The sequence below is a fragment of the Eutrigla gurnardus genome (genome assembly GCF_963514095.1).
Source record: "Eutrigla gurnardus genome assembly, chromosome: 9".
In the NCBI taxonomy this organism is placed as follows: Eukaryota; Metazoa; Chordata; class Actinopteri; order Perciformes; family Triglidae; genus Eutrigla; species Eutrigla gurnardus.
The window spans coordinates 9,822,642-9,839,052 of record NC_139923.1 but is presented as its reverse complement, the minus strand read 5'-3'; the positions used below and the strand labels follow the sequence as shown (position 1 = coordinate 9,839,052).

The following is a 16,411-nucleotide window of genomic DNA, read 5'->3' as shown; positions in this document are numbered from 1 at the left end:
ATGATCAAACTCTGAGCTGTTAAGAACACAAACACCACTGAGCTAGAAACGTCTGAGATGGCTACGGCACACGCACGAACAGTGCTGTGAGGCCATATATTTCTTCTCCCGTCTCTTCTGCTGCTCACAAACGGTTTCAGTCTGAAGCAAAACGTCATGGAGAAAGAAAACAATCAGTCACTGTGTGTGTGTGTGTGTGTGTGTGTGTGTGTGTGTGTGTGTGTGTGTGTGTGTGTGTGTGTGTGTGTGTGTGTGTGTGTGTGTGTGTGTGTGTGTGTGTGTGTGTGTGTGTGTGTGTGTGTGTGTGTGTGTGTTCGTTCCCCCTGGAGGTTGTTGGGAGCTGCAGTGTGTTGGTGGACAATGTGGCACAAAGAAAATAATAACTAATTAAAAAGGGTCTCCTGCTGTGGTCAGAAGCTGATTCTGGATGATGGTGGTGGTGACGATGATTTAATAAAGTGCAGTTACAGAGCCGATGATCAGATGGAACAAAAAAGGCTACGATAGTTGATGACTGGTACATCAGAAGAAATCCATAAAGGGGCTTTCGTGTCTTGTTAGTCAAGTTTGATCACAATATCAGTTGTACTTATTCGCATCACCCTGGCTGCACACGCCAGAGAGGAGGGGACGCCATGAACACTGAAAATAACCTTGTATTGGCATAAATTCAACCTTGTTGTTTGTACCACAGACAGTCTCTGGTTTGTCCTCATAGTTTGGTTCGGTCTCTATTTGAAACATAAGATACTATCGTAGAGCTCCGGAAGACCACAGACCGATACGCTACACTGTAAAATTTTTCACTGTAAGTTTACAATAAATTACTGGCTACTGGTTGCATTAATTTTACAGTAATTTCACAGTAATTTATTATAAATATTTCACAGTAATGTACTGCACATGTTTCACAATAATGTACTGTAAATATTTCACAGTAAAATACAATGCAACTACAGATATATACTGTAACTTTACAGTTGCCATGCCCATGGAATTACTGTGATATAGCAGTATGTAGCTGTATGTAAATTACAGTAATTGTCTGTATTTTAAATTTTTTTACTGTAAAAGTAATGCAACTCAGTAGCCAGTAATTTACTGTTAATTTACAATTTAAATAATACAGTAAAATATTGCAAATTTGACTTGTCAACTGTGTTTTTACCACAGAAACATGCTTTGGATTTGCTAAATTAAAAGTCAAAACAAGAACAAAGGAAACAAAGACAATACTCGTTTTAACTTTTTAATAATTATAAAAACTATTTTACAACATAAACATGAATTTACATTTTGCCGATATATTCATTCCCTGTCTATAAATCAACCAATCTTTTTTAACTATCAATATTCAATAAACCACCAAACATTTTAATCCCCACTCTCAGCCTTGACAGTCTTGTTTGACATGAATCAATCAATATTAAATCGCTATCGAATTTACAAACGTCAATTTACAAAAACGTCTAAACATATAGGGCCCTAGTTTCGCGGCGCAGGGTGGCGGAGCTGGCGCAATGCAAGTTGCGACCCGCGCAGCCTTGCGCACCGTCAGTTTGGCAGTTTGGTGGATCGCCTGCGCCAAGATGGGTGTGGCGGCGCAGCAGTGGGAGGCGTCACAGATTCAGCTTGGCGTAGCGGAAGTTTCGTGGCAAAAAGCCTCGCCGAGACTGCGCTGAAAGCTCGCCAGCTCCGACCTGGTCTACTTTCGGCGCAAGGCGTAAATAAAGTCCATTCATTCAATGCGAATCACAGCTGGCGGAGTGGAAGTTTGGCTGACTGCGCGCAGTGTGCACACGTCACCGAGACCTCACAGGCAGGTTTCCACAGTTCCAGGCACATTTAAATGCTATAAATAATCACAACAAACACTATTAATGCAACTAATTGAATCAACACGTGAATTTATATCTATATAGATTGTCCCGTCACATCTGACGTCAGATCAAAGGCGGATGGCACGAGTAACGGAAACTCAGCCTCTCGGACCAAAACATCTCCCTCTCTCTCTCCTGTTTTTTATAATATGGGCATTATTATGATACGCGCACACAGCGCGTGATGAGCGTGGTGGGAGCAGCGACGCTGCTTCTGTCATCGGGTTATCAAGTGACGGAACTTGCACTGAACCTCCCCTAACGCATTACAGTTTTTCTCGATCGTTTACACACATTTTCTGAACGCATGCCTCATACTCTCAGAACTCTACACACAAATAAAAAAAACACACACACAATGGGCAAAACCCCTCAATTCTCCTGCAAAATGAAACTTTACATTCAAAACAATGTTATTTCTTCTCAAAATGGTATTTTGTTGTCAAATGACACACAAACCATCATATGAATAGACATTTATAAGAACCAGTTGAACACTGATGTGCTCAATGTAAAACACGATGAACACTTCTTCTCCATTTACCATAATGACTTAGGCCTTTTTTTGTTCAGTGTTACACTCACTACAGACAGTACATACATTAATGTGTTGTAAAATATTTTAGAATATTGTTTTTATATATTTTATTTTTCCCACAAGAATACTGTAATGTATACAGTTTTCATCCCAACCAACACAAAGTTGCATATACAGTGGTCTACATACAAAACCAGAAGAAATGACTGTATACAGTTACAAAAAACAACAAAAAACAACAACTATCCTGCATCCTCTCTTCTGTTTCGGTCTGGCCACAGCACCTCATCCACATCACAGGCAATGCAAGCGATGGCCAAGCAGCGGGGGAAATATCGCCTAGCATGGCAAATCCATGCTAGGCTCCTCCTCGTACTCTCACTCCTCTGGCTCTGCCTCTGTTGCCAATGTTGGCATCCATTGCTCCAAAACAGAAGAGCTCACCTGTTGCACTTTTATGCTAATGCTCTGATTGCAAATTGTAAAACTGTGTTGCAGGTGTTTTCCCACGTGATGAATCAGTGTGCATAGTAGGGAAATTAACTTTAGAATTTTGAATGGCAGTGTGTTCCTTGTGAAAACAAGAGATTTTCTTCATGAAAATTGTGCCAAATGCAGAGAATTGTGTGTAGTGTTTTGAAAAAAGTGTGTTTTTAAAACTGCAATTTGAGTGTAAAGCAGGAATTGTGCTTGCAGTTTAGCAGAGCTAGTTCATGGTGTTGGTGCATGAGTTACATGTTGTGGTCATTGTGTCTCAAGTACCAGTATGTGTAAACAATTGAGAAAAACTGTAAAGGTGAGGAGAGGAGCTCATTTGATTGGTGAAGATCTGAATCGGCTGTATTAATCCCAGTCCACGCCTCGTCTCCTCCTCGTCTCCCACTCACGCCTTCTTCTCCTCCCTCTTTCCCACTTGCGCCGGTGGGCGAGACGGGAGGTGTGCCTGCGCGAGCCTGCGCGGTGCACGAAACTTGCAATGTCCAGGCGGACACACCCCGTCGGCGCGGCGCAGGTGCGCTGAAAGCTGACTGCGCCTGGTCTACGAAACTAGGGCCCATACAGTATAAAAATACAGTATAAACAATCAACAACTTGTGAACATATACAATATGAACATTCTGACATAAACTACGCAACAATTTCACATGTAAACTGACCACTCGAAGTCAACAAGCTTTCTTTGTAGAGTGCTCACATTTGGATTGATGGCTCCATGCTTCTTCTCCGACGTGGACCCATCTCTGGGTTAATGCCCAAGAAGCACCTGTAAACAATAAACAAAGACAACCATGGATATAAGTTACTTATCTGTGAGGCAATGCTTCGCGGAGAAAAACAGCTTTGAAATGAGTTAGTTGCTGCAGCTGGAGGCTAACGTTAGCTTGCTTTGACTTTCATGCTAATTCGCGGCAAAAACACTGCATATTCTCGGTCGAATAACTCACAAACTATGCCTCCTAACGACATGCGGAGACCATTAAACAAATACACATGATTTAAACTTCCCAAAGATATGTTACTTCTCTGTGAGGCAAAGCTTCGCGGAGAAAAACGGCTTTGAAATGACTTAACAGCCAAAAAAGTGGAGGATAAAGTGAGTTCCCTTGATCCAAAAGATCGTTCATTTACTAACTCACACAACTAATAGACAGTTGTGACAAGCTGTCTAATATTTTAGGCTAATGATGTTAACCTTACCTTTGAGTTCTTCTATGGTATGTGTGTTGGGTCCAAACAGTATCCACCATGGAAGAGAACGGCATCGATCCACCAGTTTGCCTCTTCTTGATCCCACAATGCAGCACAGTTAAAGCGCAATTAACGTTCTGTGTTATTACAGAGGATGCTTTGAATATGGTATTTTACTGTGAAATAATACAGTAAAATGTTATGCAATCCTGGTATCCTTTTTTTTCACAGTAATTTACCGTGTCTGCATCGGTTTCACAGTAAATTCTAAATTACAGTATCATATTGTGATTATTACAGTTAAAGCCTGTAAAGTGCTAATACAATAATTTATTGTGAAATATTACAGTTAAATATTGTTAAATCCTGGTAAAATTTTATAGTGTACGTTTACCTCCCATTACTGATTCACTGACGAGTGACGACACCAGGAGAATCTCGCCTCAGTTGTGTCAATTTGCGAGACGTCTCACTGACTTTATATGTCATTTGGTCACATGAATAATTTGCGTTGGTTTCACCCCTTAAACGCGACGTGAATTTTCGCGCGAGTTTGGTCGCAGAATCAGTTGAGTTAATTTGACAGAGGTCACGTGGGGTTTAACTCCGTGTAGACACCGATAATGTTTCATCATTTGTGGCCGAAATTAACATTATTACTGCTTTGTACATGTTGTGGATGTCCCACATACACCAGGAAACTAAACAGCATCCTTTCTGAGTTTATAACTCATGGGGATCAGTGAATCTCATAGCGCTGTATTCACTCTGAATTGCAAGCCAGAGATCGTCTGGTTCACAACAGCGGCCGCTAAGCTCCACAATCAAAAAACGACGCTGTGATTTAACTGCAATACACAGATAAAGAGTATGCCGAAGTAACGACAATTGGTAAAAAGTCGGAAATCATGGTTTGTCAAGTCTATCCGTTAAGACGATACGTAAATAATTTAAAGCTCAGAGCTGGGCTATGCTAACACCGTAGCTGCTCTGTAAACACTGAAAATAGTTTAAATCTCAACAATAAATACACTTCTTTGGTGATATGATATCTTATATATGATGGTATAATATATTATTATTATATATGATAATATTATATATACATTATTATTGCCACAAGTATCCGCTCACCTGCCTTGACTCGCATATGAACTTAAGTGACATCCCATTCTTCTCTTTTTTAATAATATATGTATTGGTTTTTCTTATTTTACAAGAACAATACAAAGAAACAATACAAATATACAAAAAAATACTTACAAAAAAAAAAAAAGGTAAAGCTCATGTCAACAGAGATTTAGTTGAGGCCACAGGAAACAGTTCACTTTTCAGACCCGTTAACATTTAGAGTTTACAGAAATCCAGATTAAGGAGACTCCTTGTACAATAATCAAAAAGTAGTCTGGTCCAAGATAGTTCAAATAGTGCTGCCAGATTTTGTAGAACTTGTCTGTTTTGTGTTGAATAATATCCATCCATCCATCCATCGTCTACCGCTTATCCTGTATTCAGGGTTGCGGGGGGGCTGGAGCCGATCCCAGCTGTCATTGGGCGAAGGCAGGGTACACCCTGGACAGGTCACCAGTCTATCACAGGGCTAACATGTAGAGACAAACAACCATTCACGCTCACATTCACACCTACGGGCAATTTAGAGTCACCAATGAACCTATCCCCATCCTGCATGTCTTTGGACTGTGGGAGGAAGCCGGAGAACCCGGAGAGAACCCACGCTTACACGGGGAGAACATGCAAACTCCACACAGAAGGAACCCGGAGCCGACCCGGGAATCACACCCGGGACCCTCTTGCTGTGAGGCGAGAGTGCTACCTACTACACCACGTGCAGCCGTGTTGAATAATATTTGTAAGATATTCTAGAGGAATTCATTCCAGTAATACCTTATCCGCCCGTGGCGAACTGGAGACCGAATCGAACGACTGGTTCTTAAAACCACGACCGACCAGACTGTCTGCTTCGCTACACCACAGAGTCCAATACGACAGGACTGGCATCTTACAGTGCGAGGGGAGACAGGTGGTGATGTAGTTAACTCCGTCGATGATGTCGTGTCTGTGCTGGCAGAGGTGGTCTTATGGGAACAGCACCTTTCTATATGGAAAAACGATCTACATTTCTATTCATTTTTGTCACTCGAGGGGGAGCAGGGTAACTACAGTTACATAAGTAGTATATTAAGGCTTCTACGCTCCACCTGATTTATTTTTTCCACAAACATTCAGCAAAGAAGAGACGAAGGCTTGCCCCTTCTCTGCCTCTGATTGGCTCAGACCGTGGTATATCTTCTTCTCTGTATGCTGATGGGGAAAACACATCAGCTAAATGTTGAGTGCACCGGTGCGACCAGGGAACGTTTTTAATCGCACTTCACTGATTTTTGGTACCATGTGCACCGTAAATAGTTGCACTCTGGAGCCCTGCGTTCACAAAGAGGTCGTGTCTCCTGGTTCCTCCTCCGTTGCTGCTCTGAGGAGGAGCGATTGTCCTTCCCGTCTCAGTAACTTTTCTAATAACAACAGTGCGGGAAAAACGAAGGATACCCTTGCAATGAAAAGACAGCGTAAAAAGGGCTTTAGATAACATATTTAATTGGCTCTTCCTCAGCCACAATGTTTCATCAATATTTGTCCAGCAGTAGGGTTTTAAAAAAATATTTAAGTCAACCTCATCGGCAGCTCAACATGATACCCACAGGGGTTTGGTTACTGTGTTACACTGTAACACGCCTACAACGCTGCAGCCGTGGGGTCGGAGATGCCGTCATCACCGCATCACTGCTGTAAGAAACCAGCGAGACACACACACTAGGGCTGTAACGACACACGTATCGAAACTGAAATCGCGACACTCTGATCCACGAACCTGTCTCGCGGTGTGAGAAGGCAGAATCACGACACAACTTCCAGCTATCAAGTTGTGTGTCCACAGGCTGCGGTGTTTCCCCGCGTCCCATTCATTGTCTATGTAAAAAGCCGTGCAATGCATTCTGGTAGCGTCGCGGCGAATGTCGAGAGACGGCACGCGAGTTGGCCGCTCCTCATTTGCATGAAGTTGAAGTGAATCTACTTTATGCTAATCAGAGGCGCCGGGCTCGACTCGCCGCCTCGGGAACGGTCGCGAACGGTCGCGAAAATCTTCTAAACTGAATGTTGTCGATCTAAAATAAAGAGAGATTCAGCAACTGCATAGCTTATTTCTCGCTTAAAGTGTTTTCAGAAACACCTCTTCTGTGAACTATTTTCGTAAAATAAGAGAAAGTTTCCAAACGAGCCGCCATGTTCGTCTGCGTGAACTCCGGAGCAGACAGGACAGCTGTGAAAGCGATCGTCCAATCAGGTGCAGCCATGAAGTGTACGCGTGATTGTTTGAAGGAGAACGCCTGTCAATCAGGGCTCAAAAGATTACACGGGCAATTCATTCATGGCTCTGGACATGCGCCCCTTTTCGGTGGTGGAAAATGATGGGTTCAAATTTTTTGCTCATGTTATTGAGACCTTACTTGAGACCATAATACTGTTCTTAATCTTAAGTGTTCAAATCTGTCCAGTTTAGAAATATTTTAAAATGTTCTATTTTTATAGTATTTTATTTGTATGTTATATTTTATATTTATAACCATACTTGAGACGATAATATTGTTCTTAATCTTTAGAAAGGTTTTCAACTGTTCTATCCTTCTAGTGTTCCAAGTTATTGAAATGTTACAGAAATAAAATGTTTAATTTAAAAAACAAATCTCTCTTCTTATCAAACCCCCCCCACTAACAAAAAAATCGAGGTTTGTATCGAACCGTGGGTCAAAAATCGTGATACAAACCGAATCTTGAGTTTGGTGTATCGTTACAGCCCTAACACACACACACACACACACACACACACACACACACACACAGCTACTTCTACCATGATGGGACCGAGTAAAGTTCTCTTTTGGTGTCGGCTTCTCTTTGGGCTTCTGGTCCGATAGATTGAGGTGTGTCCTCCAAGAGGTGTCTGCCATGGAAATGTATAATTACCTCTGTGTACCCAGGCACTGAGCTATTCCACGCACACACACACACACATATGCACGCACACATGCACGCACGCGCACACACTCTTTGCCCTCCGTCCATGAATCTGAGACGTCTGACAGAAATGTCTCCTCCGACTCTGTTCCCGTTTTCTCCTCAGCTGCATCTTGACAGCTCAAAGTGCCACCAGGAACCAGAAGTGGTCGTTTTCTGTAGAAGCACGACACACACAAACACACACACACACAGACACAAACACACACAGAGGATTCATTGATCTGCCACCGGGACGCTGCCGCCCAAATAAACTGTTAACCGTCCTCTGTAACCGAGAGGAAGGCACTCGAATTAAATCCTGAAGCATAAACAAACGTTAATGTGCACTACATAAGCCCTCTCTCACACACACATACACATACACACACACACCTGGACAGCGCCTCGTTGATCTCCATCAGATGGAGCAGCAGGATGTAAGCTGTAAAAGCCAGTAAACGTCCTCCTCTCTTTGCAGCGGCAGCAACAACGATGCCAGTTACTTTCATAAAGACTTTTATTTCGTACATTTTCTGGCTTGCACCCTGTTGTGTAAATGCTCCTGCATTGTTTCATGTCATTTTGTGTCTGAATAGGCGTCTGAGCAGTGGCGTTTTCTTGCAGAGGCCAAGGGTAGCCAGGCTTCCTAAGTTTTTTCAGAATATAACCATCATTTAATAAAATCACTTTTTTAACAGTTTCCGTAATCCCTCTGTGATGTGTCCGTCGTCTCCTCCTCGTCTCTATTCAGTAATTATTGAGCGTTTCATGATGTGTAAAACAGCGCCCCTCTAAATGTTACGGGGTGAATGAGCGTTGAAAACATGTTATTGCACCCTGTTGTCTGTGAGGAGGCCAAGCTGCGCTGGCCTCCCTTGGTGAAAAAAAAGAAAGAATGATTGACCAATCAGGTGAGGCTATTGTCACGACACTGCTCCCCTGTGATTGGTCAGGACAGTGTAAAGGGAAGCCGCAAACTCGTTGGCATCAGGCCAATCAAATCACAGTATGTTATCGACGTCAACGTCAATGAATGAAATAACGGAAGATTCGTTGCTTTGTGTTCATCTCTTGATAAGCTAGCTATTTTTTTAAGCGCGATTATGGAGGGTGGAGATTTGGAGTATTTAGTAAAAAATAATTTTACTAAACTGCCTCTACAACAGCAACTCCGGATTAAACTGACGGCCGGCCAACACCAAAACTAGAGCTCCGTAGCTCCGTAGTACGGAGTCCGTACGGAGAGGAAGAAAGGTTTTCGGACCTTTAATGAGGAGAATTACGTCCGCACTAGTGGCTAGCTGGTAGCGGCCCTGTCTCCTTTTTGACAAGGATTCCTTCTCCCTGAATAATCATATAATGAGAGAGAGAGAGAGAGAGACGCTGCTCAGCGTGTGTAAGTCCTGGTAAAATGATGCTGGGCGCTCTAATAGTTCATCCGACCACGGGAAATAGCAACATATAAACTGCAACATCCGTTTTTCTGCTCCCACCCCGTAAAACATACACAGCTTAGAGAGGTTGTGTCTCACTTCCTGGCTTTCTCGGAAATTTTCCCCACGCCACGCCACTGCATCTGAGTCACAGTTAAAGCTGCCGTGTTATACTAAATGCTTCCTTGAGATGAAATAGTCCATTTACTGAGAACCAACATGACTTCCTGTCCATCATCACTCACCTGAACTACCGAGGGTGTTCTGATCTAATCTGACTTTCCAACAAAGTTAAAGATGAATTTGCAAATTGTATACGAATATCACAATAATATTGTTATTGCTGATTATTTGGGCCTCCTCATCGTGTAGTGAGTCCGACATGAAGCCCTGAATTAAATCATATTATTAATAACAGAAACAATTAACAATTAACGGTATAATGTGAATTTTTTTTTTAAATGACCACATAAAAGCATTACATAGATTTTGTAGATTGTTGTGTATATAGTGATTTTCAATTTTTTTAATTTCCTGTTATTTTATTGCATAGGTTCCATTTATGTTAAATGAATAAATTAACAAGCATGTAACCAAATTGTTAAAATCCAGATGATGCAAGTTATTCCTCCCAGCTTTGCTCACTAGAAAACAGAAAATGTATCTGACGTAAACTTTCCCCAACACTTTACTGAACAACGCTCATTTTATTATCATTAATATTATTACAATATTACATTTACATTTAGGGCATTTAGCATTTGTCATTGCCGATAAAGTAAGAGCGAAATAATAGAAACAAGTGTTAGGTCCTCGTGTGAGTAAGCTGTTCAGCAAGGATACCTTAAGAACAGTGCTATGATCAAACTGCTATAGGTAAGAACATAGAAGTGCTTTTTTTTGGGGGGGGGGGGGGGGGTTGTTAGTTGGTCATGCTATGCAGATTATATTGTTGCATTGTAGGAAAAACAGAAATAATTTGATCATTAAATGACCACTTTGCCATACAACTAAGGACTGTAGAGTTTGACTTGTAGTTTCGTCTTCACAGCGGATCAGTTTTGTCAGTTTGACGTCTTGGAGGTTGAGTTTGTCTGGATTCTTCTGTGATAATTGACAGTTTGACAGCTGTCAGGATCGGCTGTCTGGTCCAATCAGATCATATCAGAGTCACTCAGGTTCATTTGTTCTCAGCCACAGAAACTGATGGCAAAGTAGATATTAACGTAGTCCTGATGATTCAACTACATCCACTCTGGCGTTCGTACAGTGCCTACGCTGCTTTTTACAAATCTAGAATTCTTCGTCTTTCTTGGAGTCGTGACTCGAATGTGAACACACAGACATGAAACATATGAATCCTCAATAAACCTACTTAGAGCTCGTAGATAGAAGATCTCTTTAGAGCTCCAGAGTCTGATAAAGGATCTTCTTCTGTTCCAGTGATGGTTGTCTGTAGGTCTGTGGATAAACAGCAAATTCAGCTCTTTTATTGGAGCCAGTTAGCCAAACTGTAATAGATATGGTCTTAAAGGGACAGTTGGCCCCAAAATCAGAAATGCATATTTTTCCTCTAACCTATGAGCTGCAGAGTGTCTCTGCCTTCTCTCGAATATAACGGGACTGTCTGACACTCAAAACACCAGAAAAACATTTACAATGATTAAACTCGACAGAATGAGGACTAACCAAGCACTGAGCTAGCTAGCACTGAGCTAGCTAGCGCTAGCAGCTCAGCTGAAGAGGATGGCATTAAAATGCCATCAGTGGCTGCGGTTTTCCTAACTGAAGAAATGACCCAGAAGTAAAAACGTGGCCGCCATGATAAGAGCTGTTTGAATTCTCTTAATGCAAAGGAAAGGAGCTCACCACAATTCCTTTGTGAGAACAACATTTAAAGGGCCGTACAACTCAGTCGCTCATGAAAACAAACAATGTGTATTTGCATATCTAACAATTACTTTCATGTATCACATATGATAATTGGAATTGTGCTGATAAATGTGTGTGGACAGTGATAATAATTTAAATGTATTTGTATTTTTTAGTTAAAATCATGTTCCAAATGTTTGAAAAAACGAAACTAAAACTACAAATGAAATGTAAATACAGCAAACATCAAACAGGAAGGAGGAGCTGCTGGACCTGAAACCGGTCAGTGAACGAGCTGTTTATAAAACCAACAACATGGGGAGAAGTGGACGATGCACTTTTTGTAGTCCATTATTGTAGTTTCTCCAGCGCAGATGCACGTCAATCACCGGTGCCGATCATCAGCCTTCAATAATCAGCGTGCGCTTTACGACGTAGCTTAGTGAAAGTACGGTCGGATTCTGTTTCTCTGAACACCGCGGTCGTCTTTTCCTAATCCTTGAGTTCTCCTTCCACCTTTCCTTGACCTCGGGATGTTTTCCCCTGAGGTCAAGGAAAAGGCGTTAGGACCGAATTTTTTGACTATTCCACCGCAGCCAGTGTTTCCACATCGTGCTTCCTCTGATGCTTCCTGCTGTGTGGCGGCAGGGCTGGTGGGCGTACTCTGGTCAAAAGAAAGTAGTTCCTACCTGACAACATCAAGGTCTGTAGATGATCTTGAAGTACAGACTTCTGGAAAGAGACATGTTGTTTTCAAATGCGCTTTTTGTTGGCACTTTGCCATCTGTAAAATGTGATTTTAGTTCATTACAGAAACATTCATCCTAGAACATAAAACAAATCATTTAAATTAAAAAGTGAAATAACATTAAAAAACTACAGACTTAAAGGTGTCTCGTGAGAGAGGATTATTATAATTCCTCCGTCTCCTGAATTCCTAAGTTTTCCCAGTTCTAACCTCATCTTCCTGTCTCTTGGCACACTCTGCTCAGAGCTTGGTGGTAAACTATCAGATCTGATCTGATCCACAAAGAGGTCCGTCTTTGCCGGACCTGCTCTGAAACCAAATCTGTGAGAACAGAACCATTTTTTAATGTGAACTCGTCCTCAGACCTCAGCAGGAAGTTTCCTTATCTGTAATGAACTTATGTTTCACATTTCCAACCTGGATGGAGGTTGATGAATGCGCCCTCCCCCCTGCTCCCCCCGTGGTTGAAGGCGAATGCCGCGGCCCCGTTTGGACACGGCGAGGGCGAGGAAGCCCACACAGAAAGCTGTCGGCAGTAGATAAGTCTCCGCTCACTTTGTGCAGCTGGAAATTGGCACTTTGACTCCCAGAATGTGTTTGTTGCTGGCAGTGTTGCAACAAGTGGAAGAATAATGGTTTAATTTCCCCCCGCCGCCGCCGCCGTCCTCCTGACGCCTCATACATATGAAGTTTATGAGCCACAGCTTCTGGTGATTCTGTCGCTCATGAAAACTTAAAATTCTCATTCGACACAATATGTCAATGTCAGTTCGCTGGGCAGGAATTACCGGCGATGACATTTATGGTGAGACTTTCTTCTTTCTTCCTGGCTCTGCTCTGCTGGGAATAACTCCTCAGAAACATGTTGTTATTGGGAAATATTAATACCAGCAAACCACATTCTTAATCCAGGGATTGGATGAAGAGATGGACAGACAGGAGCAGGTAGATGGGCTGCAACAAGCATTTACTTTCATCCTAATCTAACTGATGAATGGATTAATTGTTCGACGTCTCCACATCTCATTTATCAACAAACATAAAAGCAGCATGACGACGGCGTTCCGGGTTAAAAGAAAACTGCTGCTTGAATCCATTCAGACCTCATGATGAAAGCCTTTAATGTGTCGCTGCCGGTATGAGTAGTTCTATATTATATTATAATATCTCAGAAATATTTGCAGGCGAGTATTTGGCATTTTCCTTATTGTTTATTTGTTACAACTCTGCTGCCTAAAGGCCTTTAATCTGTATACCGCCCCAACAAGGAGAACAAATGATGTCCTCTAGTAATGTAATCATCATAAACACACTAATATTCAGATATCAGCACTAAACAGTCGCTGCATTCCAACATGCAACAACATGGCTGCCTAGAAAGAAGGAGAAAGAAGTTTAAGACAGACTTTACAACTGTGGAACTGCTCGGCTGTGGACCTCAATTAAGACGTTTTTATTTAATGGGATAAATCTTCTGTAGGCTCCTTTTTTTAACAACCTCCATAAGTCACAAAACATAGCGGAAGTTTTTCCATCTGTCTTCCTGGTGTGTTGGAGACCTTCCTAATGAAAGACATTTGTTAGATAATGAGACTCTATGCTATCGATGTCACACTCTTTAACAAAGAGTCTAATCTGGTCCTTTTGTTCTGTTTCTCATCCATCCTGCTTCCTCTCATCTCCATCTGTTTCTAATGGATGACACCCTTCCTCCGCCAACATCCTTCCTCCCCACTTCCTCTTCCTCCTCCATCCTCTCCTCTCTCAGGTGAACAAGCAGCAGCTGCAGGCGGTGAAGGAGCGTTTCTTGGCCTTCCTCAATGGGGAAACTCAGATCGTAGCGGATGAAGCTTTCTGCAATGCAGTGAGGAGCTACTATGAGGCAAGACAACTTTATGTTACCCTCCAGATATGCTGCAGCCACAGTTTGGGGACTGGTTCGGGATGTACCCGGACAACATTGTCATGGTGGGATTATTGTGGTGGGATAATAGAAACCTCGCCGCTCTGCGAGGAAGAACACAATCTGCTCTAGCCAGTTTCCTCGTTATCAGCAGTTAATTGCCAAAGCAGCCGCTGTGTTGCTCCAGCAGGGCGACCACCTGATGTCACAGGCTTCCCACGTCGCCATGGAAACCTGGGACACAGTCCATCAATCACAGTCACTGAAAATCGATTAGATGATGAGAGGAAAATAATGTTTTCCTAATTGAACTGAGAATGAACTACAGCCAAGTTATGTTCAGGATCATGTTAATGTTAAAAGGAAAAAATAGGAATTTTTACGTTAAAACTCACTCATGCACTGAATTAAGAAACATCTAAACAAGTTTGTGCTCTTGTAAAAAAAAAAAAAATGTATTTATATGAAACACCCACAGAGCAGGTTAACGAGGCAGCCTCCGTGTTTCTACATGGCCTCTGTGTTTCCAACATGGCCGCTGGCCCTTCCCACTCTGAGCAGTCTGGCCTGGGAGCCCTATTCCTCAACCCGGGTCTTTCCAAGCCGACATATCCAGTCGCGGTGCAGCGCTAAGGGGAAATGTGCTTGCTGGGGATAGGCTCCGCCCACACAGAGCATCAACCTCGGCTGGAGGTCATTGATCAGAAATACATTACTTAGTTTACCAATGTTGGGACCTCACCATTAGGACTACACACTGCGGCCTACAAAAGCCTCCACATGCGGTCAGAACAAAGGGACAAAGGAGATAAAAAACTACAACCGCCATTTTAGTTTCACTTCTCACCTAGGTGCGAAGTGCAACGTCACACAACTGGTGCCCTATTGGCTGACAACCACAGGTACCCCAGGGAGCAGCCGTGAGCTATATAAACCGGCGCCACCTTAAGAACACGCTCTTCCATCGCAACACCACGTTGCAACAGGAGGTGGACTCCTCCACCGCAGCACACCGCTGCAACAGGAGACCAACTTATAACGTCTGCAGCGTTTCCTTTGTCCTAGGCCACAGTCTTCTCCCCGATCTCGCTGGACGAGCGACCGACTGTTTTCCCCGTTTTCCGCGACTCGCCCTCTTTTTCTTTTACTCGTTTTTGGATCCTGAGAGATCGCCACAACCGCGCGATTCTCTGTGTTCGCCTGCAGAAGAGGAACAAAACCGGTTCCTGCATTCCAGCTACCAGCTACTGTCTGAAGTCAGCTGACCAAATCGCCAAGCCGCGATTATATTGCTGCCCGCGGAAGGAAGAAACACAAACGGTTTCTTTATTTCAGCGACCAGCCGGAAGCCCAGCTCCTGTCTGAAGTCAGCTGACTAAATCGCCAAGCGTGCGATTATATTGTTGCCCGCGGAAGGAAGAAACACGAACTGTTTTCTTTATTCGAGCTTGATCAACGAGAGGAAAACGCCGCACTCTCGTCTGGACTTAGCCGACTCATCACGTCCCCCGCTGAAGCCGGAGACTCACAAACTACCGCCGCCGCCCGCCATCCCCGGGACAGACTTGCAGCCTACGCAACGACACCAGTAAGAGGCTATCAGTCTGGGCAGAGACATCAGTTTGATAGTGTAGGATATGCTTGTAATTCTTGTTAACGTGTTTTAAGTTTTGATCACGGACCGCCGAGTCCGTTGCTTTGTGTGTTGTTGTATTTGAATGCTGATTGTGTACCCACGCCGCTGGGTTTCATTTCGGTAACAGTGCGTGTCCAACCTCGGACACATTCACGAGCTCAGTAAGTGATCTACCATCAGTTAAAAGACCGGGGTCCCGCCGAACGAACGCCAGTTCATTCACGGGCTCCCGTGTGATGGTAATAGCTTACTGATCCTTTGTGTATTACGGGCGCATTCTCTCTCTCTTTGTTCTGGCTAACACACATGTGCACACACATACACCGCCCCCCACACATATCTACGCCAGCTGTTTCCGTCTCCGGACGCTGTGAGGAATAGCTCCATCTGGTGGCTGTACCCAGCCATCTCTCGCTCTCTCTCCCTCTCTCGCGATTCTATCTGACGTCAGTGGCTCCGCCCCTGAACGCTGTGAGGAATAGCTCCATCTGGTGGTCGCGCCCGGCCATCTCTCTCTCTCTCTCTCTCTCCACACACACACACACGCACACACACTCCACGTGTGTCCTTTCCTTTGTTTAGCTTAGCTTTGTGTGTTAGGTAGTTAGGTAATAAGGTTTTGTTAATTGCAGTGTTAT

General features: G+C 43.3%; 1 protein-coding gene across 3 annotated transcripts in view; it reads left to right on the top strand.

Annotated features, from left to right (window-relative positions):
- Positions 1 to 16,411, top strand: part of cadps2 (Ca++-dependent secretion activator 2) — a 187,428-nt gene that overhangs the window by 39,672 nt on the left and 131,345 nt on the right. For all 3 annotated transcript variants that reach the window (XM_084018540.1, XM_084018541.1, XM_084018539.1), the window contains exon 2: positions 14,003 to 14,116. In XM_084018540.1, the coding sequence (XP_083874666.1) occupies positions 14,003 to 14,116 (114 nt within the window). The remainder of the gene's footprint in view (positions 1 to 14,002; positions 14,117 to 16,411) is intronic.